Here is a 26,400-nt window from a genome sequence, read left to right on the forward strand (position 1 = left end):
TCCTGTTAAAATTAATAGCTTGCCCTCTACTTTTAGTATCCAAATTCTGAAATTCTCTCCAACCCAGAAGAATTTTCCTGTCTTGTCTGTGTGGATTCTGATTCTGGTCATTAAAAGCCTTTACTTAGTAGTGTCCCCTTTTCTGAGGGAGATACATTCTAAAACCTCCTAATGGATGCTGAAAATATGGATGTACTATAGTTTATTTGACCAGTTTCCAATCTCTCTACAAGCTTTTATAATTGCAGAAGCGTGAAAAGGGAAGTTTTCAAGAGATTTTTAACTATATATTTTATCATTTTGTTTACCCTAATTTTATGAGATACTAGCTCCATCTGAAAAAGTAGAATGTTAGCTATATGAAGGAGAGATCTGTTCTGGCTTTAATATCTTTAGTCCTTCCTTACCTAGAACAATGATGTCAGTAATTATTTTGTATGAATAAAAGCTGAATTTGAACTTACTGTCTAGATTTATTGCTAAGAAAAACTTTCTCAAAATTTCTTGGGAGTACTTAGTATTTAAAAAAATATCCTGAATGGCCTGATACTTAATCTTGGAATTTTATTCCCTTGAATTGATTGAGAAAGACATAAAAGTTAAGTGACAAAGTAAAGAAAAGTGCTGTTGGTGGAGCACCTAAGTTAAATTTGAAAAAATAAGACTGCAGAATTATGTAATTGCAAAGGGAAACTTTATAATACTTTATAAATAGAAAGCTTGAAGTATAGCAAGCATCCTTTTAGTTAAAACATTTTATTTGGAGTGGATATGAATGATAGAAGACAAACTTTGCTAAATGATTAAAAATGTACTTAACACTTTTAATTAAAAGTGAAAATTGTGCAAATGAAATATGAGTATATACCACGGCTTTACTTTCTGCAGTTAGTTACCCGTAGTCAACCACCAGCCAAAAATAGGTGAGTATAGTATGAAAATGGCATTTTGAGAACAACCACATTCATATAAGTTTTATTATGCTGTATTTTAATTCTGTTTTTTATTGTTAATCTCTTACTGGAGCTGATTTATAAACATTATCACAGGTATGTATGTACAGGAAAAAACGCAGTATACATAGGATTTAGTACCATCCATGGTTTCAGGCATCCATTGGGGATCTTGGAATGCTTTCACCTCAGAGAAGGGTGACCATTATACTCCTTAAATTTCATTCACAAAGAAGAGGCAACATAATACATACTTTTTTAACCATTGAAGATATGTTATTTGGCATGTAGGTCATAGGCAGATTTTTTATTTATATAAATTTTTTGAGACAGGATTTTGCTTTGCCACCTAGGCTGGAGTACAGTGGTGGAAACAGCTCACTGCAGCCTTGACATCCTGGGCTCAAGCAGTCCTCCCACGTCAGCCTCCTGAGTAGCTAGTTGGAAAAAGCCAACATGCTTGGTTTTTTCATTTTTGTAGAGATAAGGTCTCACCATGTTGCCCAAGCTGGCCTAGAACTCCTGGGCTCAAAGCAGTCCACCTGCCTTGGCCTTGCAAAGTGTTGGGATTACAGATGTGAACCACCTGTATTTTAAAAAATGTCTTTATTACTTCTTACCAATGCCCAACATTGTGTGTCATGCTTTAATTTGAGAATCATGTGATTTTAGTAGGAATTCTAATAAAGCTGGGACAGTTGAACAAATGTATGGTAAAGTAATTGATTATAATTCTTTTTTTTTTTTCTTGTTTTTTGAGACACGGTCTTGCGCTGTCACCTGGCAGTGGTGCAATCATGGCTCACTGCAGCCTCAACCTCCCAGGCTCAGGTGATCCTCCTGCCTCAGCCTCCTGAATAGCTGGAACCACAGGGATGCCCCACCACTTTACTAATTTTTGTTAATTTTTTTATAGAGGTGAAGTCTGTATGTTGCCTAGGCTGGTTTCGCAGTCCTGGGGTCAAGCCATCTACCCGCCTCAGCCCCCAAACTGTTACAGGCATGAGCCACTGTACCTGGCCCATAATTCTTCTTTTAACGATGTTTTGACAAAGTATTTCATCAGAAACTTCTCTACCAGGATTAGAAATGATGCGGTAGCATAAGAAGATGATGATTTTATATCAACTGGGTTATTGTGTGAAATGTAACTATAAATACAAACTACAATGATACATACTACACATAAAAATATGAAATTTGTGTGGCGTCTTGAGATAAGTTAGAAGCATTGGCTGAAAGTTGAGGAGGGTTAAAGAAACTTGTTCTCAGAAAGGAAGTTGGCAGAAGTGACCTGTTGGAAGATTGACAAGTGCTTCCTGTAGTAGGTTTCCCAGGATATGAATATTAGAAGAGAAACTTTCCTACCTCTGGCTAGCAGGTCCTGGGACCAGAATGCTCAGTAAATAACTGTAGCTGAACAGAACTCTGACTTTTCTTCCCAGTAGAGAAGGGAGAGAGATCTTCTAGGGAGAGCCAGGGCTACCAACTTATTACTCTATCTTCATTATATTAGATTTTAGGATGGGACTAACCATATGGGAGGTCAGGTGTGGTTTTTAAAGACTCCTAAAAAATGCAAACAGGCCATACCTCTGCATATTGATAGTTGAAATTCCTTAACTGGGAAAATGCCGTTTAATTCTTCTCTTCATGTGAATTCCAGATTGTTCTATGAAAGACTGGTGTCTTTGCAGGACTAATAGTGACTACACACTGACGCCGCTGTGTTAAATACAGAAATAATTCTTCCATGATTAGCATGATTAGTAAGTAGTGGCTACTCCAAGGGTGGACCCCCACATCCTTTTCTCTTCTAGTTCCTTCCCTAGGGATGCCCCACCACTACCTTCTCATGCTACAGCAACTTAAACCCTTAACAGTTTAAGGGTGATAGACAAAGGAGGGGCTTAGGAGTCTGCTTCCACACTGTAAAACACCTATGTTTTGATTGTTCATTGCATGTGCTTTACCAGTTACTAAATATTTCAGACATGACCAGTTACTAAATATTTCAGACATTATAAATGTTAAAAGGAAAGTTTCTCTTTTAACATTTATATTTTGGGAAACCCACCATAGGAAGCAAATGTCTGTTTTACGAATAGAAACCCAGGTTTGGGAAGTGGAAAATGTAAAAAGGATTTTGATAAACTACAGCAGGGCTTCTCGTAGCTTTTTTTCTTTTTTCTTTCTTTCTTTTTTTTAAATACAGGGTCTCACTCTGTTGCTCAGGCTGGAGTACAGTGGTACAACCTCAGCTCACTGCAACCTCTCCTTTCCAGGCTCAAGCGATTCTTCAGCCTTAGCCCCCCGAGTCGCCAGGGACTATAGGCACGAGCCAACATACCTGGCTAATTTTTGTGGTTTTTTTTTTTTTTTGTAGAGACAGGATTTCGTCATGTTGCCCAGGCTGGTCTTGAACTCCTGGGCTCAGAGTAATCGGCCTGCCTTGGCCTCCCAGAGTGCTAGGATTACAAGTGTGAGTGAGCTACCTCACCTAGCCTCTCATAGACTTTAATATGCTAATAGACATTATTCCCCTCTTAAAAAGCAAGTATGGTGCCCTTCAAACTTTCTTGGCAAGGGAACATCTTTGTAGAAGACCGCTCAGAGTACTGTAGTATTCTGGAGAATACAGTTTATCTCTTAACCTCTGTAAATGTGTACTTGAATCAGTGTAATGCAATGTTGGGCACATTAGGAAATACACAGTAGATTTTTGCCTTTAAGGAATTCAAAATGGAGATGTTTCCAAATGATACTTCTTCACAATTACGTTTAGTAATTAGATCACTCTGATTGAAATTTGCTGTTTTATTTTGGGGCAGAAACATTATTTGGAAGAGCTCGTGCTTATGAATTTATAAGAGGAGTCTTCACCAAATGGAATAAGTGGTTCAGAAAGCATTGTAATAACTAGATGATAAACTGCTTACATAAGCAATGTGTATCTTTTAGGATTGGGTGAAGACAGTTGTTTTTGGAAGAGATTTTATTATGTAGAAGGTAGGCACAATTTCATGTAATTTATGATTGTTTAAAAAGACCATGAGTTTGTTATAAATGAACTTTTTAATAGAATTTGGGTATCATTGTTTGGTAAGCTTGTGTCTGCAGCTTGTATATGGTGAATCAAAAACCTATGTATTTGATGTATTTTTGTGTTTCATTCTAATTTGAAAGTTAACCTGTGCATGTTAATAATGAATACTTTGGATGTGATCATTTAGATAGTTTAACAAATATTTGAGGATCTTTTGAGTAGGAGTAGGGTTTATATACTTGGGGGATAAGACTTAGCCATGAATATAAACCTTCAGTTGACATTAGATTGTTGAAAAAGATCATGTGTGTATGAGCGCAAAAACATAAGATATTAAGAATCCAAAAATGGTGCAAGCAATAAAGGTTATTGGATGCTGGGCGATGTGGCTCACACCCCGGCACTTTGGGAGGCCGAGGCTAGTGGAACACTTGAGGTCAAGAGTTTGAGACCAGCCTGGCCTACATGACGAAACCCCATCTCTACTAAAAATACAAAAATTAGCCAGGTAGCATGGTGGCGCATGCCTGTAATCCCAGCTACTTGGTAGGCTGAGGCAGGAGAATGGCTTGAACCCGAGAGGCAGAGGTTGCAGTGAGTCGAGATTGCGCCATTGGACTCCAGCCTGGGTAACAGCGCATCCCTGTCTTTAAAAAAAAAAAAAAGTGTTATTGGAAGACTCGCTCTCGGCATTGGTAGTCAAGGGAGGTTGAATGGGGGTGACCTTGAAGGATAAATAAAGTCAGGTCAGCATCCAGGGCAAGGTTTGTTTTTGATTGGAAGAGATGAAAAGAGTTGGGAAGAATAGGAACAAAGACGTAGCAAAAATACCTGTCTGATAAAATTAGAAAGATTGGTTAGATTGGTTGGACCTTAAACAATAAAGCTAAGAAATAAAGGGAATGAGATATTTGTGGATTTTTGAACAGAGGAGTTGTGTGGTAAAAATGTCCTTTTGCAAAGGTTAAATGTGGTGGCAGCATGCAGAATGATTGGAAGGGAGGGTGTTAACCAGATAAAGACCATTTTCCCAGCCAAATTAACAATTACTAACATTATATATAAATAAAGAGAAAAGTATATAGTAAAGTAATGGATGGAATTGTAGCTTGAACCAGACAGTGGTGGTTAGCAAATAGGATCCATGATGTTGATTTTTGTAATGATTGTAGATGCCTCAAGACCTCACATTGTCCACCATGCGTTTCAATCACGCATAAAAGTGAGGTCCTGATAGAAAGCACCAGCATAGTCTGTATGCTCATAAATTTTTTAATTGCAGGAGGAAAGCCAAGTTATGTAGCTGCTGACCTTGGTCCTGAATGATAGCTAAAGTACTGTTTTCTATCTAGAAGAGTGTTGAAGTGGGTAGTACAGTCTGATGGGCTGGTCAGCAACCAGTTTTAACTAATAAATTGCCTGGAAACTGTAAGATACTTTGCTCACATCTGTTAATGGTTAAGAGCACAGATTATTGTAACAGATAACCTTGAGTACGAATCTCAGCAGTCACTTGTCTTTGTAAGTTACTTTACCTGTGTGTGCCTTTGTGTCTTCCTCTGTAAAACTGTACATACCTCAGGATTGTTGTGAGCATCATTTAAAGTTCATAGAACACTGACTGACATATGGACAGTGCTGTATAAAGTTAATCATTATTATCATCCATATATATTCGTCTAAACCGTGATTATGGAGGGAATCCAAAGGAAGGGTTACTGGTTTTGTTACATATTATGTTCTGTGTTATAACAAATTCCATGCCATTGCTTACTGTTTTCTTAGACTGTGTAGTCAAGTTATTGACAACACATTTTTATCTAACGAGAAACAACTATTTAATAATACGAACTTAAGTGTAGTTTAATTGCCCTGTGGGATTGATTAGATGTGAAGGCTGATTCCAAGGAAGATTGTGTTTTACAAAAATGGGTCTTTTAGGCTTACAGTTCTTACTTTCATTATTTGTGTATCTGATAACATGCATATTAAATATGTGTGCATTTATAAGTATTTTAATGCCTTCATCTTTTTTTCTCCCAGTATTACAGCGTGAAATAGATTCCCAGTATTTTTCAAGATTATGTAAAAGGAGTTGTAATTACTGCTGAGCACCTAGGACAGCACCCAGAACAACACAATGTACATGAAATCTGACTTGAGGTTTGGGGCTTGTGTTCTGCATTCAGGAAAGAAAAGAAGAGAAAATTTTTGGGAAATTTAAATCCTCGTAAGCCCTTACTCCAAAAGTATATGAAATGCAGAATGGTTTCATGGCTTTATTTCAAAATGTTTTACACTGGCTGTAGAACCCACTTCATGAAGTAGTTTGAATTAAAATGATCTAATATTTGTGTTTTAACTTTCAGCTTTGTGTTATTCTTGGAAAATTTCGCACCACTTGTGAATTCCTTGAACCTGGGCATTGCAAACCCACTTCTGTTGGGCCCATCTCCTTTGCACTTTGCTCAGATTAAGACTCAGTTGGCGCTTCAGCAGCTGAATGCCGTTGCCTCACATGGTTCAACACCACCTTATACTTTATTAAATCAGGCTTTCTTGAAAATAGCCATGTCGAGACCCAGGTTTAATCCTCGAGGAGACTTTCCACTTCAAAGGCCACGAGCACCTAACCCTTCTGGGATGAGGCCTCCGGGACCATTTATGAGGCCTGGATCTATGGGTCTCCCAAGATTTTACCCAGCAGGGAGAGCACGTGGAATTCCACACAGATTTGCTGGCCATGAATCTTATCAGAACATGGGACCACAGAGAATGAATGTTCAGGTAACTCAACACAGAACTGATCCAAGATTGACCAAAGAAAAACTGGATTTTCATGAAGCACAACAGAAGAAGGGGAAGCCTCATGGTAGTCGGTGGGATGATGAGCCTCATATATCTGCATCAGTGGCAGTGAAACAGAGTTCTGTAACACAGGTTACAGAGCAGAGTCCCAAAGTACAGAGCCGCTATACAAAAGAGAGTGCCTCAAGTATCTTAGCAAGTTTTGGATTATCTAATGAAGACCTAGAAGAACTCAGTCGCTATCCTGATGAACAACTGACTCCTGAAAATATGCCATTAATTTTGAGGGATATAAGAATGCGAAAAATGGGGCGCCGATTACCTAATTTACCTTCTCAGAGCAGAAATAAAGAAACCCTTGGTAGTGAAGCAGTTTCAAGTAATGTGATAGATTATGGGCATGCAAGCAAATATGGCTACACAGAAGATCCACTTGAAGTACGTATTTATGATCCTGAAATTCCAACTGATGAGGTCGAGAATGAGTTTCAGTCACAGCAGAACATCTCTGCATCTGTTCCCAATCCAAATGTGATATGTAATTCTATGTTTCCTGTTGAAGACGTATTTCGCCAAATGGACTTTCCCGGTGAGTCCTCCAATAATCGGTCCTTTTTCCCAGTTGAGAGTGGAGCCAAGATGTCAGGCTTACACATTTCGGGAGGACAGTCAGTCCTTGAACCCATAAAATCCGTCAACCAATCCATTAACCAAACAGTTAGCCAGACAATGAGTCAATCTCTGATTCCTCCATCTATGAACCAGCAGCCTTTCTCATCGGAATTAATTTCAGCTGTAAGCCAGCAAGAGCGGATCCCACATGAACCTGTGATTAATTCATCTAACGTACATGTTGGATCAAGAGGAAGTAAAAAGAATTACCAGTCACAGGCTGACGTTCCCATTCGATCTCCCTTTGGTATTGTGAAAGCATCCTGGCTACCAAAGTTTTCACATGCTGATGCCCAGAAGATGAAGAGACTTCCTACTCCTTCTATGATGAATGATTATTATGCAGCATCTCCAAGAATATTTCCACATTTGTGTTCTCTGTGTAACGTAGAATGTAGTCATTTGAAGGTGAGTGTTTTTAAAAAAAGATCACTGTATAATGATGCTCAGCGCCAAAGTTTTCTCTAAATTCTGATATGTATACTGCTGTTAACTAGGTGTTAAGGAAATAGCAGAAGGTAATTTTAATTGCAGCCTCAATACATAGTTGTAATCCTAAGTAGTTCTGGCCTTAGTACTGAGTTTAGTATTAGGCTTACTGTATTCCTATGACCGTGCACACCATATTTTAATAGTTTGTCCATTTATTTTGAACTTTTAGTTATCCCACTTATGCAACATAAAATTAATGTAACATAAGCTGCGTACTTACAAGACAATGTCACATGGAATCACCTTTCTCTAAAAGGATCTGTTAGTATGAAAATACAAAGAGACGGTATAACCCATTTGTAATGCACACATTTAAGAGACAGTATATTATAGACTTGCACATATATATCTGTCTTGGTTATCACAATGTTGATCTAAATATTTCCTGACTTTATGTAGACTAGTGATTTTTAGTATTTTTCGAGAAGAAGCTCTCTAAAATAACTTCATAGCAAAAATAAGTCAAGGTGCAGTAAATTATTCTAGGACCAGCTGTGGACTCAAAAAATAATGTGAAATGATAGAAATTTGTAGAGAAAAATCTTTAAAAAATAAAGATGATTTAGATACTTTGATAGTATAGTTAGAAGGAAGTATTTTGCAGAGGCAGTAAAGTTTAGTATAATGTAGAACATACTATTCAGTTGTAATCATTGGCAGATTTGAGCAGGAATTTCCAAGTAAATTTTATATACTTACGTATGGTTGGCAATCACTGTTTCTTCTATTTGCTAATGTGATTTATAGATGTAGGTTGTAAAGGGTCAGAAGGGAATATACTAACATGGAAAAAAGCTTTGATTCAAGGCCATGGCCTGGAATTGGTTGTATACTTAGGCTTAAAAATCTATGTGTTATGCTCTTTTTCTTTTCTTCCAATGTTGCCTTTTGATTTTCTTTTCATTATTCACTCATTAGGTTTTCATCAACATGAATCTGATTAGATCTGTTGCTATGCTATTTTCTTAAGGTTAACCTCAGCAAAAGAAAGCAGCGTTCTACACCATGTTAGCCAGATGTGCCAAATTCTGTTAAAATAATAGTTGCCTTATTCCATCAGAAGGGATAGCAAAGTCCTTACAAGGGAAAGTCTTAGAATAAATCATAGCACCTAATTGTAATCTGTAAGTAGCCCTGGCCTAAGTAGTGAATTGAGTGTTAGTCTCTCTGTGTTCTTGTGACTGGGGATACCACATAATTTTTTTAAAAATTTATTTTGAACTTTTAGTTGGTCATAATGAATCCAAGAAAATATATCTTTAAATAAAGAACTTGAAGTTTTATATTCTGTAGAGTAGAAAAGGTGTACATTTAATTTAGTATGTACTTACGGATACCAGTTTTGTGCTTGACTCCAGTTAGGTACTGGGACAGAAATGAGGAACTGTGTAAAATTTTAGATGTTATTAAGCAGTTTATTCAATCTTATTGAGGAGAAAAATTATACTCCCAAGACATTTAAAACAATTAGAAGGCAACAAGTAGTTTTGTGATTTATTTAACTTGTTTGGATATGCTGTAGGGAACAGAGATTTCTATCTTGATTTCAGGCGTGTATCACTCAGGCCAGCATCATCAGTTTACCAATTTAATCATTACCATTTTACCAATTTAATTATTTTAACTATTGTATTTGTAGCAGTGTGTGTTTAAAAAGAACTATAAATACGCATCCTGACATCAAAAGACTTTTATAGCCTAGTTAGACGAATGGAATGACAGTTACTGAATGCACTGAGTCTGTCTTGACTAGAATGATGTGGGAGAGAAGACTTGATGGAGTAGGTTGAAGATGGGTCTTGAATGATAAAGAGGCTTTAGATATGCCTGTATAAAGAGGAGGAGGGGGCCGGGCGCGGTGGCTCACAGCCTGTAATCCCAGCATTTTGGGAGGCCAAGACGGGTGGATCACCTGAGGTCAGGAGTTCAAGACCACCCTTACCGACATGGTGAGATCCCCTCTCTACTAAAAATACAAGAATTAGCCGGGTGTGGTCATGCACACCTGTAATCCTAACTGCTCAGGAGGCTGAGGCGGAGAATCGCTTGAACCCAGGAGGCGGAAGGTTGCAGTGAGCCGAGATCGCACCACTGGGCTCCAGCCTGGGTGACAGAGCGAGACTCTATCTCAAAAAAAAAAAAAAAGAAAAAAGAAAAAGAAGAGGAGGGATGGCAACAACATACAGAGAGGCAAAGGTCTGGAGAGAAGATTATATTTCATAGTGGTAGGAGGCAGTTGGGAAAGAATGATGAGCATATTATAAGTAAGTATGAAAGGCCTTGAAGAGCTAGCCTAGGAGTTTAGACTTGAGGTGAGAGGCGTTAGAAAGCTAGATAAGTCTGTTGATAAGTGAAGTGACATGTTGGAAGTATGTTTTAGGGCAACCTGACTGAAGTATGCAGGGTAAATAGAGATGAGATGATGTGGAGTACCACTTGGAAGCTTCTCTAATTGTTCAAGTATAAGATGGTAAAAACCTGGGTTAATGGGATAAAAGTAAAAATTTGAGAGAAGAGGAAATCATTTAGTCATCATCAGAGCTCACCTAGATTGCCGTTAAAAACACACACACACCTTTTAACAGACAGCACAACAGAATGGGGCTCATCTAAGTAATGAATTTTTCACTACTAAGTGGCCAAATGATGGGGGTTTGTGAAGATGGATTTTGATAGTACACACTGCCTCTCGTTTCTGTGATATATTTTGCAGCCTCGTGTTTGTGTGTGTGTATATGTGACATAAATATGAAGCCAATAAATGTAAATTACCGATTGTAAACTTTTTCCTACTGAGTAAATCTGACAATATGTATATTCCCCACCTTCGAGTCTTTGAAACTGTAGCTGTGAAGATGTACTTTGAGAATGTGAAATGTATTTGCTTGTTAAATTGGGGTTCAGATTTTAAAGGAGAAACTTTCCTTGGTTTAGGAGCTGTATCATAATGTCTGAAATAATTCAGTTTGAGAAAGTACTGACAATAAAAAACTGTTGAGAGTAGTAAGTGAGCCCTGATATGAGTAGATATTTTCAGTTTCATTCTGAGCCTGCCTAATTCTGTACTGTCCTTGCAGCATCTCCTGCTAGTTGGTAATTATCACTTTTTCTCTGGGGAGGCAGTGCTGCTTTTGGACTATTATCTAATGTGGAAACTGTTACTAGAGAGTCTAGAAGTTGGGGTGGGATGGGTGTATTTACTGAGCTTAAAGCAAGTAATGTCAATTTGTGAAGCAAGCCTAAAAGAACATATGTATGTGTGTGTTGAACTGAGAAGAGTATGTCTTAAATAGGGCAGCCATCATCTTCAGGTGATAGTTGCTATAAGAATGGTATCCTGTATTACTGTATCTTCCTATTTTTTCAAGAAAAGCTGGAAATCTGGACTTGGGGGTAAAATCTCTGGATTATTGAATGTTGGCATCGTATTCAGATAAAACACTTTATGGTTCAAATAAATCATGCCCAACCCACTGCCTGCACCAGTGTGTCTGTTTGATGTAAACAATGTTCAATTAATATTAAAAATACCGGTTTTAGTACTACTAGAGACTCTTAACTACCAATCTCTTCTAGCTTTCTATTTGTATTACTAAACAGGATATACAAACATTTCTTTTTTGTAGTCCACAGTCAGTTCCGTGGCTTAATAAAATAGTTTAGGATTTGTCATACCTTGTTGCTGAGTTTAAATTGATGCTGAGCATTGCAAATCAGTGTACCTTCTTTCAGGTAGTTCTTGCCAAGGCAGAATCCAAAATTATTGTCAACCGTGATTTTAACTGTGGAAATTTCTAATGACCTAAAATGTGTTTCAAATGGAAACAAATAATAACATTTTCCTTAAGCAAAGTGTTGAAATACAGAGTTATCTAGTAAGTTTTCTGCCTTTCCAAATGCTGGAGGAACAGTAAAACATTGAGTAACATACATATTGCTTTTAACTAATTGTTTCACCTTGGAAACTGTATCTTTGTAAACTGTATTGGCCTTTTTTTTTTTTTTAAACCAGGTGTATCTTCCAGAGTTATTTATGGGTATAGATTGTAATTTTAGGACAGATTTATTTGTAAATGAAGTAATGTATAAGAAAGCATTTTGGGCCGGGCATGATGGTTCACGCCTGTAATCCCAGCACTTTTGGGAGGCCGAAGCAGGTGGATCACCTGACGTCAGGAGTTCGAGACCAGCCTGACAAACATGGTGAAACCCCGTCTCTATTAAAAATACAAAAATTAGCCAGGCTTGGTGGCGCATACCTGTTAATTCCAGCTACTAAGGAGGCCGAGGCAGGAGAATCGCTTGAACCTAAGAGGTGGAGAGTGTAGTGAGCTGAGATCGCATCGTTGCACTCCAGCCTGGGCAACAAGAGCGAAATTCTGTCAAAAAAAAAAAAAAAAAAAAAAACACTGTGTTAATTGTAAAGCTCTGTATATAAGGGATATTGGATCTTTGAAATGTTGTTACTTTTAAATTTTGAAAATAGATTTGATGAGTAGCATTTTTCCCCATGTTTTTCCTAATCTTATTTGCCAGTGTAGTGAGTACCTTGTATGGAATGGTACTGGTCTATGAGGTGGCATTTTTTGATTGTTGATGTTGTTAGCTTGAATTTTAGAGGTATTTTGTCATTGAAATACTGTATTTTGAAGATGCTGTTTCACAGATACCATTTTACTCATAGATTTTTTGGTGTTTTCTGGTGTGTTGTTTTTATATTTGCAGTAAGTTTTTTCTGATCCATGTTTTTATTTTCTCCAAGTTTATATATTGATTTCAAAATGAGCAGCCATGGTTTTGATTTTTAAAATGTTTTCTGTACTAAAATATTTTCAAATGGGATCAGTGAGGTATGGTATTAAGTGCATTTGTTTCAAGGCCTTTAACTTTTGTTTGTGAAAATTTTATTGAGCAGCCAAGTGCTATTTATGAGTATGTTTGTTTAATTTTTGAAAAAAAAATTCTTTGTCTTTTTTAAAAGCCTAATTCATTAGTCAACATTAAGAATATTCTGATTTCAACACTTTTCTCCTTTTACAATAGGATTGGATTCAGCATCAAAATACATCTACTCATATTGAGAGCTGTCGACAGTTACGTCAACAGTAAGAACTTTTTTTTCTTTATTATAGATAGCATATTTACAACATAGTTAATGTTCAGATGTGACTTAAATACCTTTAGTATAATACTTTAGAGAAAAATATTTTTGGAAAGCTCTTGTTTTTTAAAAATAGTTTTGTGGAAGTATATTTAATATTTTTCCGAAATGGTAGAATTCCATATATCCTTTGCTCTTAACACTTTTCTAGCTTAATTCCCAGTAGGTAAACTTTTTATGTCATTAGTTCATTCTTTGCTGGTTTACCTTTCCCAGGATCTTTTATCTATATCAGAGCAGGTATCTTTTCTTCTCCTATCTCCACCTCTTCCCATAGGACAAGTAACTGAAAATCAATGCAAACCAAACACCAGTATTTAATTTTGGAACTAAAACTCTTCTCTGACTTAGAACCAGTTTTCAGAATGTACCTTAAGTAAGGGATGGACAAGCTAGATGTCTTGCTTCCTTAACATTGGCTCTTCAATTCTTCCACCTTTTTCTTCTTAAAGACAGGGCACCTGTGAAGGTTTCCCTACTGGCCATGGAGGTGAAAAGTGTGATTTTAACACTGTGTTCCTGTATCTCTTGAAGTAGCGTAAAATTAAACTCTGTCTTCCCTAATACCATTAAACAGTTCCTAGCCACCAGACTGACAGTAACATGTTATTGGGCAAATGGATTTGAGATTATCATTGAGGATCCTTCTGGTCATAAGTGATTAAAGTTCCAAATTAGTTGCAGTGGCTTATGACTGTAATCTCTGCACTTTGGGAGGCTGAGGCAGGTAGGCTTGCTTGAGCTCAGGAGTTCAGGCCAACACAGCAGTATCTCATCTCTAACAAAATAAAAATAAAAAAATCAGCCGGGCATGGGGGTACACATCTGTAGTTATAGTATTTGGGAGCCTGAGGTGGTAGCATCACTTGAGCATGGGAGATAGAAGCTTCAATGAGCCATGATTGTGCCACTGCACTCTAGCCTGGGCGACAGCCTATTTTAAAAAAAAAAAAATTTTTTTTTGAAGTAAGATAATTTGTAAGCTTATTTAACTGGGAAGCTTAAATCAGGTTGGTGGTTCTATTAATAGTTTCAGGAGCAGCTGTATTGGATGCTCAAATAAAAATTAGTGTCAGAAATACTTCTTTCTTAGCTGTTGTCTTTTACATTGGCCTTATGAAATCTTGGACACACTTCTTTCACATAGCAAAATGGACCCCACGGTTCTGGATGTAAGTGATGTGTATAGCTGGCATTTCTAGGAGTTTTTTTTGGTTTTGTTTTGTTTTTGTTTTCCTTACCCCACCCCTCACCCTGTGACACAGCCTTGGGAGGTTCTGAGAATATATGCCTCTCCCGTCTGACCTTTTTTCTTTAAAGCACTTCTTTCTCCATGACTCTGGCAGAAGTCCTTGTTTTGACTCTTCGGTTCACTTTGGGTTAGTTGTCCATCCCGAAACCCATTATAGTGGCTGTGGGAATAGGGTAGTCCACCTCAGTTTGTGTCATGTCTACTCCTGGTGTTGAGAGTGAGATAAGTGTCACCTGGATCTTTTGCATTAAGACTAGAAATCGGGGTTAGTATTCTATATAGATGCTGTACAGACAAATATAGGTTATCATGGGGAGATAATTTGTTACCTGAATTGGATATGCCTTACTGCCACTGTAAGGAATACAGTTGAAAATTGAAAAATCTCTCCAAAGCGGCATTTTCCCACAGGTACCCAGTGGGACGTCTTAATTCTTATGAAGGTGAATTTTTGTTTGGGTGGGAGTGAGTTATTTATTTTAGAGAGTCATTTATGCTAGTAAGAGGATTATAGCTACGTTAATTTACTTGAGCAAACAGCATGTGTATACCTATTAAAGCCTTTAGTGTAGGTAAGCCTATTATTTTTTCATACACTTAGGACCCTGATTTTTAAAGCATTTGCTTTCCATGCCTGCTACTTTAATATTCTACTCTATTTATTTTTTAACCATATCAAGTGTATTTTGGTTCTCCACAGAGATCAATAGGGAAGACATATATAAATATAAGCGTACCTCATTTTATTGTACTTTGATTTATTTTTCTTCCCGTAATTTGCCTTTTTTACAAATTGAAAGATTATGGAAACCCTGTGTCAAGCAAGTCTATTGGTGCCATTTTTCTTTTTTTTTTCCTTTCTTTTTGACTTAAACTGGGAGAGAATAAATTTCTATTTAGAGTCCAGAAGTCTGAAATCATGCTGTTAGCTGGGCCACCATTCCCTTCCGAGGCTCTGGGGGAAAATCTGTTCCATGCTTCTCTTCTAACTTCTGATGACGGGGGACAATCATTGACATTTCTTGGCTTGTAGCCCATCAATCCTGTCTCTGCTACTGTCTTCACACCACCTTCTCTTCTCTTAAACCTCCCTTTGCCCTGCTATTAGAAGGACACTGGCTATTGGATCTAGGGCCCATTGGATAATTCAGGATGATTTCATCTCAAGAGTTTTAGTTCAATTACATCTGCAAAGATCCTTTTCCAAATCAGGTAACATTCACAAGTTCCAGGGATTGGAACATATATATGTATGTATCTTTTGGGGAACACCATTCAAGAATCCATCTTAATCCTTCCCCTAATACCAAATTGCTCTCTCGTTTGGGCCTTGAGCAGTGCTTTTGCTGCCAGAAGCAATCAAGAGCTGAAGTTGAAAATGAACAGTGTGTATATTAGCACCTGTATGCTGGTAAGAACTGCAACTGGATATATCCTTTGATCTGGCATCCTCTGGGTCAGTTTCCACTTTTTCCTATTGTGGAGCTTGAGTTCTTTCGTTACACAGGTAACTGGTTTGAAATTTAAAACAACAGTATATCTTTCATAATTCCAGGCTGTGTCTCCTAACCAGGCCTCATGATGCCTTCACAGTTTCTTACCTTCTGCACATTTTTCTTCACCTGGCCTCACTCTGATCTCAATGGCAGATCCAAGGCCTCCCTCTTCCCTCGTCTCTACTGGGCCGGTCAGGACTCTTTCCTATCGGTGCCATTTTTCTAACAGCATGAGCTCACTTTGCGTGCCTGAGTCACATTCACAGTATTTCAGTTTTTTTCTTTATTGTTATACCTGTTATGGCAATCTGTGATCAGTGATCTTTGATTTCATCTTACTGAAGGCTCATGATCAGTGTTTTTTAGCAATAAAGTGCTTTTAAATTAATGTATGTACATTTTTAAAAACATGCTATTGTACAGTTAATAGACTGGCATAGTCTAAATTGAACTTTTTATTTGCACTAGGAAGCCAAAAAGCTTATGTGACTCGCTTAGTGTGATGTTTTAGAACTGAACCTACAATAACTCTGAGGTATGCCTATGTATTGATACACGAGAGAGGATTTACTAGGGGAACTGGCTTACACCTTTATGGAGGCTGAGAAGTCCCACAATATGCTGTCTGCATATTGAAGACTCCAGGCTTCTGGTAGTGTGGCTCAGTCCAAATTCAAAAGCTTCCAAACAAAGGAAGCTGATAACATAATTCTCAGTCTGAGGTAGAAGGCCCTAGAGCCCCAGGAGTCTGCTGATGCAAGTCACATAGACCAAAGGCCAGAGAACTTGGAGTTCTGATGTCCAAGAACAAGGAGGAGAAGGGCATCCCGCTCTGAGGGAAGGAGGGGTGGAGAGAGGGAAGGAGGGGTGGAGGGAAGGAATTCCACCTTCGTCCATCTATTTGTACCATCTGGGCTCCCAGCCTATGGCGTGATGCCCGCCCACATTGAGGGCAGATCTTCCTTACTCAGTCCACTGACTCAGACTAATCTTCACTGGAAACACTCTCACAGACACGCCAACAGAGAGTGCCTCACCAACCATCTAAGCATCCCTCAATCTAGTCAGGTTGACACCCAAAATTAACCATCACATTCAGGTTGTATGCACTTGAATAATTGCTTCATGACTTTCTCTCCACTGCAAAATAATTTAATTAATAAATTAGATTTGGTTAGGTGCTTGGGATCTGCATTCTTTATTCTTTTAAGCTGCGTTATGGGGATATACCTTCTTTCTACTCATTCCTCCCTTGATGTATATTTAGATTTTTCTTTTCTTACGGCTTATTCTCTCTGGCTTTATTGGATCTTTCTGGATTATGACACAAGAATAGTTGAGGAAAGATACAGTGCATCAGAATTTTAGTATTAAAAATAGGTAATTATACTATGTTTATTGTGTGCTGGGCATTCTAAGTGCTTTACATAATTGATTTAGTTTTCAAAACCACCTATGAGGTGTTAAGTATAAGGATTCTTCCTGATTTTATCAGTGAGAGAACTGAGGCACAGAGACAATTTCCCTACCATAATGCAGCAAATAGTTAAACGGAACTAGTTTAGCTCATAGGCCTTTTTTATGGCTTAAAAAAATTTCAGAATAAAATATTGAAGGGAAAAAGGAAGAAAAACATTTATATATTATTCATTTATAGTCACCATTTGTTAATACTTGCTTTATTATATCTTCATACTTTTTTCTGAACTATTTGAAAGTAAATTGCAGAAATTATGAGACGTCGTTTCTGAATTCAGCATTTGTCTCCTAAATGTCAGGACATTGTTCTGCATAACCACAATACAGTACGTTTAAGGAGATTAGCAATAATTCCACAATTCCTTCTAATATATAAACCAAATTCATATTTTCCCATTTCTTTCCAGAATGCCTTTTATAATCTTTCCAGAATGCCTTTTGTAACTCTTCCTGTCTGCCCCATCCATACCGCCAATCCAGTATTCAGTTAAGATTTATGTATTGCAGTCTCTTTTAATCTAGAATAGCCTACTCTTTGTTTTGTTTTTTGTTTTTTGTTTAGTTTTGTTTGTCATCTTTTTTTTTTGTTTGAGGAGGATGTTTTTACAGTGTTGACTTTTTCCTTGAAATGTCCAGGAAACTTGTCTTGTTGAATGTCCCACTTTATATGGTTTTCTATTTGTTTCCTTAGCATTAAATTCACTGAGAACATTTTTGTTGCAAATACTTCATTGGTGATGTGTATATTTATTGCATCACATTGGGATAAAGATAGTATCAGTTAACTAGGTCCTTGTTCTTAATAGTTATGTTATACCACCTATGTTAGGAGCGTTATTGCTTCTGAAGCACATTTTTGACTAGTTGGGCAGGATAGAGGTGTTTCCAAATTCTGCTTGCAGAATGTATACATGCTTTATCTTTCTGCCCTGGGCAGCAGGGATAAGAACATGTGTTATCTAGTGAACAGGTCTAAACTTGGTGAACCTGAACCTAGTGAAGATCAACAATATTATTTATTACTAGCTCTCTCAGCTCACTGCAACCTCCACCTCCTGGGTTCAAGTGATCCTCCCACCTCAGCCTCCTGAGTGGCTAGGACCACTGGCGAGTGCCACTATGCTCAGCTAATTTTTTGTGTTTTTGGTAGAGACGGGATTGCCGAAGCTGGTCTCAAACTCCTGAGCTCAAGCAATCTGCCTACCTCAGCATCCCAAAGTGTTGAGATTACAGGCATGAGCCACCATGCCTGACCATTATTCCAACTCTTGAATGATAGTCTTCAAGCTCTTGTGAACCATAAACTAGAGAGCTCTGGAAATTTAATAACTTTGATGTGTTGTTAATCACCTTCATTTCCAGCATATACATATGAGAAAGCTAAGGCTTACACATACTAAGTAACTGGCTTTAAGTTTCATAGCCATTAAATGACAGCACCTACAGTGAAATCCACTTTTGTTTGATGATAAAAGATTTGCTTTGAATCACTGTAAGACTAGGAATTTATCCTCCTGGATGGTACAGAGCAATGAAAGTTTTTAAAAGTGTGGAAATAGATGGAACAGAATTATCCATATATTGGGAATTGTTGACACTAGGTGATGGGTATGTTGGATTAAAGTTAACTATTTTGTCTTCATAGCTTGTCCCCTCATAATTAAAAGATGCTCCAGACAATGTATCTATTCTCAAAGTAGGAAGAAAGAGGCAGAAGCTTTCTCAGATATCTGTCAGGGGTTTTGTACCTATGTCTCATTGGTTAGAACCTGTCACAGGCTATCTTCTAGAGATAGTGGGAAAGCAAATATTTAACTTTTTTAGCCATTGTAGTAAAGGCAAACAAGGGAAAAGGGAATTGAGAATTGCCATGGGGTTAGCTCATTAACACTGTCTGAGACAAATAGCAACCAAGACAAACCACTTTACTAAGATTTGACCTAACTTAATTTTCCTGCTTGGTGATTTGTCAGAAGTTTGCTGCCTCCATTTCCTTACCTGGCTTTCATCTTGCTGCTGAAATTGTATTCTTAAATGTAGTGATTTATTTATTTAATATAATCAGCTTGTCCAAATGCCTCTTAGAGTTCAGATTTTCTAGAAGTTGAAAGTGAAGATACAGCCTTTTTCTTAGGCTTCTGTGATACTACTGTTTCCCCTACTAGTTTTTTCTGTGATTACTCCTTAATCATTTATTGTTGTTTTTTTTTCTTTGCTTAATCATTTATTTATTTATTTATTTATTTATTTTTTCTTTGCTTTACTCTGAAGTTGTCAATGTGCCTAAGGTTCTGTCCTTGGCTCTTTTTTTCTATAAACTCCATCTTATGTTAGTCTCACTCTTAGGGCTGTAATTATGGCTTCTACATGCCTGATTTCTAAATAGCTCTCATCTTTTCCCCTAATTCCAGATATTCCTTTACACTTGTTCTGAAAACATTCCTGTTGTCTTCTCTTACAAATCCTTGTTAAGTTCCCATTGTTTTTTCCTGTGTGTAACCTCATTACCTGATTTTAAGGCTCTTCATAATTTGTCTCTACTTGAAACAACAGACAGTCTGTCCAAGTTTTCCCCTTTATAATTCCTTTTCATCATTTCTATGCTGCAGCTAGACCAGTTCCTGAAACAAAACACCAATGTTTTGCCTCCAATCTTAGTTTATGTATTGCCACTGCATGAAATCTAACCTAATCCATTCCTATTAATAGGTCTTTGTAAAGGCTACTTGAAAAGCAGCCTTTCTATGAATTCTCTCCTGATTCCTGTCACTGGATATATCTTCATGAGGACTACTTGGTGCAAGTTAAGGGGCACCATTCGTGTTGTATTCTGTGAGTTGCCACATGGAATGTGATAGGAGTGGTGTTCCCTAGAGTTCTGTATAGTAGATGAACTGTCTTCTCTTTTTTAACCCTTAACCTAAGCTTGTATCTTGTACCTCTTAACACTTTTGTGCATATACTGGCCGTTTTACTTAAATAAAAGTTTAGTCCTTTAACGTATGGGGAATGTGTTTCCCTGATACACCTATTAGCATAATACTTTGATTATTTATTGAACACTCAAAATGTTTTATTTCCAGCAAAGGTTGTGAAAAGTCCTTCTGATATATTACAGGTAAAGATTAATTGAGCCTTACAGTCTTATTTTAGCTGTTAGTTAATGTTGTTTATTTTCAAAATAGATATCCTGATTGGAATCCTGAGATCCTCCCATCAAGAAGGTAATTTTTAAAAATAGTAATATTATTAAAACTTGATTGTATTTTAAAAGGAAGCCGTTAATTTTAAGAAAGTGATTCTTTTGAGTTCTACTTTTGCCATTTAAACAATAGGCAAATGCAAAAACCTTTATGAATCTGTGACTTACTCCAATGCTTAAATGTGACACAGCCCCGCCCCTGATCTACTTTCTTTAGCCTTTTCTGAAAATATTTTATTCTGACTTTATTACTTTATGTTTATGATATCTTCTGTTATAAATGCCTTGACTGCTAGGAGTGGTATTACTACGTTCTGTATACCCTACGGGATTCTACTCAGGTTAGGTGTGTACACACACGTACACACACCTAGAGAAATCAGAGTCATATTTATAGATGGCATAATCTTTCAGGAAAAAATTATTTAAAACTTCTGTTTATGTAAATCATTTCCTAAATTCTTACATAATTTAATACTTTAAAAACATAATTAGATATAATGTTGGTACAGGAAAAACCAGAGAAGTTCATTATTGTATTCTTCCGTAAACTAGAAAACAGACATCTAAGCAGTTGGAGGGCTGATAAACTGTTCTTGATTATTTCTTATTTACCTATAAGGCTGAATTACATCGTAACAAAACATTTTTGTTTTAAGGACATATCTTTTTATCAGAGTTTGGTATTGTTAGCAGTCTGTTTTTAACAAGGTACTTCTGTCATTTAGTATCGTTTAAATTTACATTAAATTGCTGATCACTTGCTTTTCCCCCCCCCCGCTTGTAGAAATGAGGGCAATAGAAAAGAAAATGAAACTCCACGAAGACGTTCTCATTCCCCCAGTCCTAGGCGTTCTAGAAGATCAAGCTCAAGTCACAGATTCCATCGGTCTCGAAGCCCAGTGCATTACATGTATAGACCAAGAAGTCGAAGTCCAAGAATTTGCCATCGTTTCATTTCTAGATACAGATCCAGATCCAGATCCCGTTCACCATATCGAATTAGAAATCCATTTAGAGGTAGTCCAAAATGCTTTCGATCAGTTAGCCCTGAAAGGATATCAAGGAGATCAGTGAGATCATCAGGTACACTGATGGCCATGAAATAATTAATGTACTTATTCTGACTAAATTTTTAAATGTCTGTCTTTTTGGATTTTGAGAAATGTTCTATTTTTTTTTTAAATTTTAGAATTGCTAAATGAGATCTGACCCACATCCCACAGAGTTAATTATTCCCTCTGGTAACTTGGCAAAGAAATGTGTGTGAATGTATGTGTCCACCAACATATTTAAAAACCAAGGATGGTAAAAATGTCTTAGTTTGCTTTAATAATTGATTATCGAATTCCATGAATTAATTTAAAATGTTTTTGAAATGATTATTATTTTTAACCTGTGACTTAATGTTGATTTTATGGCCCTCTCAGAAATAAGTCACACAGGCATGGCACACATACAAACACACTCCTTCTTCTACAATGAAAGAAACCATAGTTAATATCTGAGAAGTACTTCGACACTTCCACTGCTTCACTTGACTAGCCTGAAAAATTCAAAAATAGTACTTTGCACAGGTCTTATTGTATCTAATATAGTCTAAAATGCTGATTTCAAATGGAGATACCTTTAATATATAAGGCATTCCTTCTTAAAGTATGGTCCAAGGATCGATTGGGGTCCTCAAGATCTTCTGAGAGTTCTGTGAGGCCTTCTCTTTTCCAATTACATGCCTTTATGAGTCTGGATTTTCTTTATCCAGAAGCAGACGAAAGAATTTAGGTTCTTCTTTTAAGCCCAACATTAAAATGTTTGGAAGAAGATAGAGTAGTGTTACTCATTTCACTAATTTTGTTTTGGGAATTACAGTTGCTTTTTATAAAAATACTTACGTTAATATGGGAATTTACTTTTTTTGTCATTACTTTCAGTGGCAAAGACTACAGTTACTTTTGCACCAACCTAATATATGAATTAAGAAATATTTTTAAGATTTTAATTTCTAATATGGTAAATATCAATAAATATAACACAAATCTTTGTAGTCTTCAAAAAGTGTAAAGCAATCTCAAAACCAAAACTTTGAGGATCACTGGTATAAGGGAATAAAGGAACTTCATGTAAGAGCCTTCTGAGTGAATAAAGTATAGGTTTTTTTATTGTCTATGTGCTTCCTGTTCAGCTTGAGAATAGCACTATGTGATTATATCAGGAGATGGCTCCTACCTTAATTTTTTTCCAATTGAAATTGTGTTTTATATATTTTTACTAGATAGAAAAAAAGCATTAGAAGATGTGGTACAACGATCTGGGCATGGGACAGAATTTAATAAACAGAAGCATCTTGAAGCTGCTGATAAGGGACATTCACCAGCACAAAAGCCTAAAACTAGCAGTGGAACAAAACCATCAGTTAAACCTACAAGCGCTACAAAGAGTGATTCAAATCTAGGAGGACATTCTATTCGTTGTAAATCAAAGAATCTTGAAGAGGACACTTTGTCAGAATCTAAACAGGTGGCTGATAAAACCGTTTCTCTCCAGCGAAAGGTAATTCTTTAAAATAATTATTTTTGGAGATAAGGTTTCACTCTGTCGTCGTGGCTGGAGTGCAGTGCTGTAAACATGGCTCACTGCAGCCTTGATCTCCTGGGCTCAAGTGATCCTCCTGCCTCAGGTTCCCAAGTAGCTGGCACCACAGGCGTGTGCCACCATGCCTGGCCAATTTTTAAATTTTTGTAGAGATGAGGTCTTGCCATGTTGCTCAGGCTGGTCTCGAAGTACTAGGCTCAGGCAGTCCTTCCATGTCAGCCTCCCTAAGTGCATGAGCCACTATGCCTGGCCTCGTAATTCTTTGTTAGTGCAAATATGCATACATTTGCTATGACAAACAGAAAACAAAATTGTTGCCAGGCATGGTGGCTTATGCCTGAATCCCAGCACTCTGGGAGGCCAAGCGGGGTGGATCGCTCGAGCTTAAGAGTTTGAGGCCAGCCAGAGCAACATAGTGAAACTCCCTCTCTACAAAAAATATAAAAATGAGCTGGGCGTGGTGGCAGATGCCTGTAGTCCCAGCTACTTGGGAAGCTCAGGTGGAAGGATCACTTGAGCCCGGGAGGCAGAGGTTGCAGTGAGCTGACATCACACCACTGCACTCCAGCCTGGACTACAGAAGGAAGACCCTGTCTCAAGAAAAAATGAAGTTGTCTTAACTTTTTTATTCCATATTTCCAATAACTTTGAAATTATGAGTCATTAAATGATTTTAGTATGGAATATTTTACTGGTTTTCTTATAAAATAAAAGTCCAAGGTTCAAAATCTTGTAGCTTAGGAATTCCAGTGGTTTGGTGTTTGATGCGTCAAAAGAGAACATTTTGATGGTTTGGCATTTTTGGCTAGCTTCCCAAGCAGATCATTTTGATGAGTTTTGCTCTCTAATTGAGAAAGTGAATAATCACCAGCAGCATTATTGAGCTTTTGTAATCTTTTTTAGTAAGGTATAAGAGTGAGCCTCTCCTGAGAAATGATCTTTATTCATCTGTTCTATACTTTTTGTGGTACAGTTCAGAAGTCAAAAACTCTGTTGTACAGTGTAAAATGTATATTTTGGTACTGATTTTTAGTGTATTTTGACTGTAAACTACTGGTTACAATACTAAGGTATTGTTTTATTGTGTATGTTTATTGAATCACTATGAAATAATATATTAAAACATCAAGAGACTTCAGAGAAAATCCTAATAGGCCAAATATCAAATATTTTGTATATTTTAATATTAATAAGTTTTCAAGTATTTAGGTGTGGTATGCATTGCTCTCAACAGTATCTAAATACATTAAAGACTTTCAGTATGTGCTGTTCCCTGCCCCAAAGAACTTAACGTTTAGAAGGATAAACTTACAGTAATCAACCAGTAATAGAATTTTGAAGAGCATTGGGAACAAATTTTTGAGTATAAGGAAAATTTTGAAGAGGCTGAGTTAGTCTCATAAGATTATTAATATATGAAGTTCTTTTCATTTTGGTTCAAGACTTCTAGGTGGTGGCAGTGGAACTTTTTTAAAAAAAGTTTCCTTATTTAGTAAAAAATAGGAGAGATGGGGGTCTCACTCTGTCACCCAGGCTGAAGTGCAGTGGCACAGTCATAAGTCACTGCAGCCTCAAATTCCTGAGCTCAAGTATCCTCCTGCCTCAGGCTCCCAGGTAGCTAAGACTACAGGTATGCACCACCACACTGGGTGTTTTCATTTTTTTTTTTTTTTGAGACGTAGTCTCGCTCTGTCTCCCAGGCTGGAGTGCAGTGGCACGATCTCAGCTCACTGCAACTTCTGCCTCCCGGGTTCAAGTGATTCTCCTGCCTCCTGCCTCAGCCTCCTGAGCAGCTGAAATTATAGGCGCATGCCACCACGCCTGGCTAATTTTTTTTATTTTTAGCAGAGACGGGGTTTCACCGTGTTGATCAGGCTGGTCTCGAACACCTGACCTTGTGATCCACCCACCTCAGTTCCCAAAGTGCTGGGATTACAGGTGTGAGCCACCAGGCCTGACCTTTTTTTTCTCTCTCTTTTTAAAATAGAGAGTCTTAGTATGTTGCCCATCCTGGTTTTAAACTCCTGGCCTCAAACTCCTGGCCTCAAGCAATCTTTCTGCCTTGGCCTCCCAAAGCACTGGGATATAGGCATGAGCCACCATGCCTGGCTCTAATTTTTAACATGAGTGGTAAAGTTGATACTACAGTGTATTCAAATGGTATGCATTATATATGAATTTTTAAAAATATACCTGTCTAGATATCATTTCCAATTATTAGAACAGAGGGGGTGAGCAAAGCTGTAATTTCAGCTTTCCTTGTCGGTGGGCCATGTAGTTTCATAGAAAAATTCTCTCTAATGGCCTTGGACCATTCCCTAGATCTTATTTGCTATAAGATGCTATAAACAGAAAAGAGCACCTGTAAACCATTTCTGGGTTAAAAAATATAAATAACAGTTCTTATCACTTTTGCATTTAAAATCTTATTAAAGTGTTAAAATTGTGATTAAAAAAATTGTGTAAAGGGGGTGGTGAAGGAAAAAGGAAAATGGGTAAAATATTTGGAAAAGACCCTTTAATGTACTAATATTAGTCGTAGAAGAAATTATATAGGAGATTATTACTGTACATTGTAGCTTAATTTGGTTTATTTTTAATTTTCTTTCACTCCAAAAATAGCTTCGGAAAGAACAATCATTGCATTATGGTTCGGTTCTTCTTGTATCGGAATTACCAGAGGATGGTTGTACTGAAGAAGATGTTAGAAAATTATTTCAACCATTTGGGAAAGTGAATGATGTCCTGATTGTTCCATATAGAAAGGAGGTGAGTCGTTTAATCTGTGATAAAAATTCATACAAAGTCACTGCTTTGATGATTCTATAAATTGCTATTGTGTTCCTTAGCTGCTTGTACTGCATATATAATTGTTCTTTGAGAGTTATATAAATGTTTGGATGTGAATGAGCAAGTCCCCAATGTAATGTTTTATATCCTTTAAAATAAGTGTTTGCCCACTTTTTCTGTAAAGGGCCAGATAAATATTTTCAGTTTTATGAGCCAGTTATAGGATCTCAACCACTGTGCTCTGGCATTCTAGTACAAAAACAGCTATAAGTAGTATGTAAATAAGCAAGCATGGCTGTGTTGCAAAAAACTATTTACGAAAATAGGTAATATGCCATAGCTTGCCAATCACTGCTTTAGAACACCAGTTTGATAATACTAAAACAAATTACTTCCTGTGTATGGTAAGTATTGTCTGTGGGTTATATTCCTGTAACTCACATGATAAAGTTAAGAA

General features: G+C 37.2%; 1 protein-coding gene across 6 annotated transcripts in view; it reads left to right on the plus strand.

Annotated features, from left to right (window-relative positions):
* Positions 1-26,400, plus strand: part of ZNF638 (zinc finger protein 638) — a 99,841-nt gene that overhangs the window by 12,807 nt on the left and 60,634 nt on the right. For all 6 annotated transcript variants that reach the window (XM_010361928.2, XM_010361930.2, XM_010361927.2 and 3 more), the window contains exons 2-7: positions 6,369-7,887; positions 13,015-13,076; positions 20,545-20,583; positions 21,349-21,647; positions 22,834-23,111; positions 25,776-25,922. In XM_010361928.2, the coding sequence (XP_010360230.1) occupies positions 6,571-7,887; positions 13,015-13,076; positions 20,545-20,583; positions 21,349-21,647; positions 22,834-23,111; positions 25,776-25,922 (2,142 nt within the window). In that variant the 5' untranslated portion in view covers positions 6,369-6,570. The remainder of the gene's footprint in view (positions 1-6,368; positions 7,888-13,014; positions 13,077-20,544; positions 20,584-21,348; positions 21,648-22,833; positions 23,112-25,775; positions 25,923-26,400) is intronic.

This window comes from Rhinopithecus roxellana, chromosome 17 (assembly GCF_007565055.1).
Source record: "Rhinopithecus roxellana isolate Shanxi Qingling chromosome 17, ASM756505v1, whole genome shotgun sequence".
NCBI lineage: Eukaryota > Metazoa > Chordata > Mammalia > Primates > Cercopithecidae > Rhinopithecus > Rhinopithecus roxellana.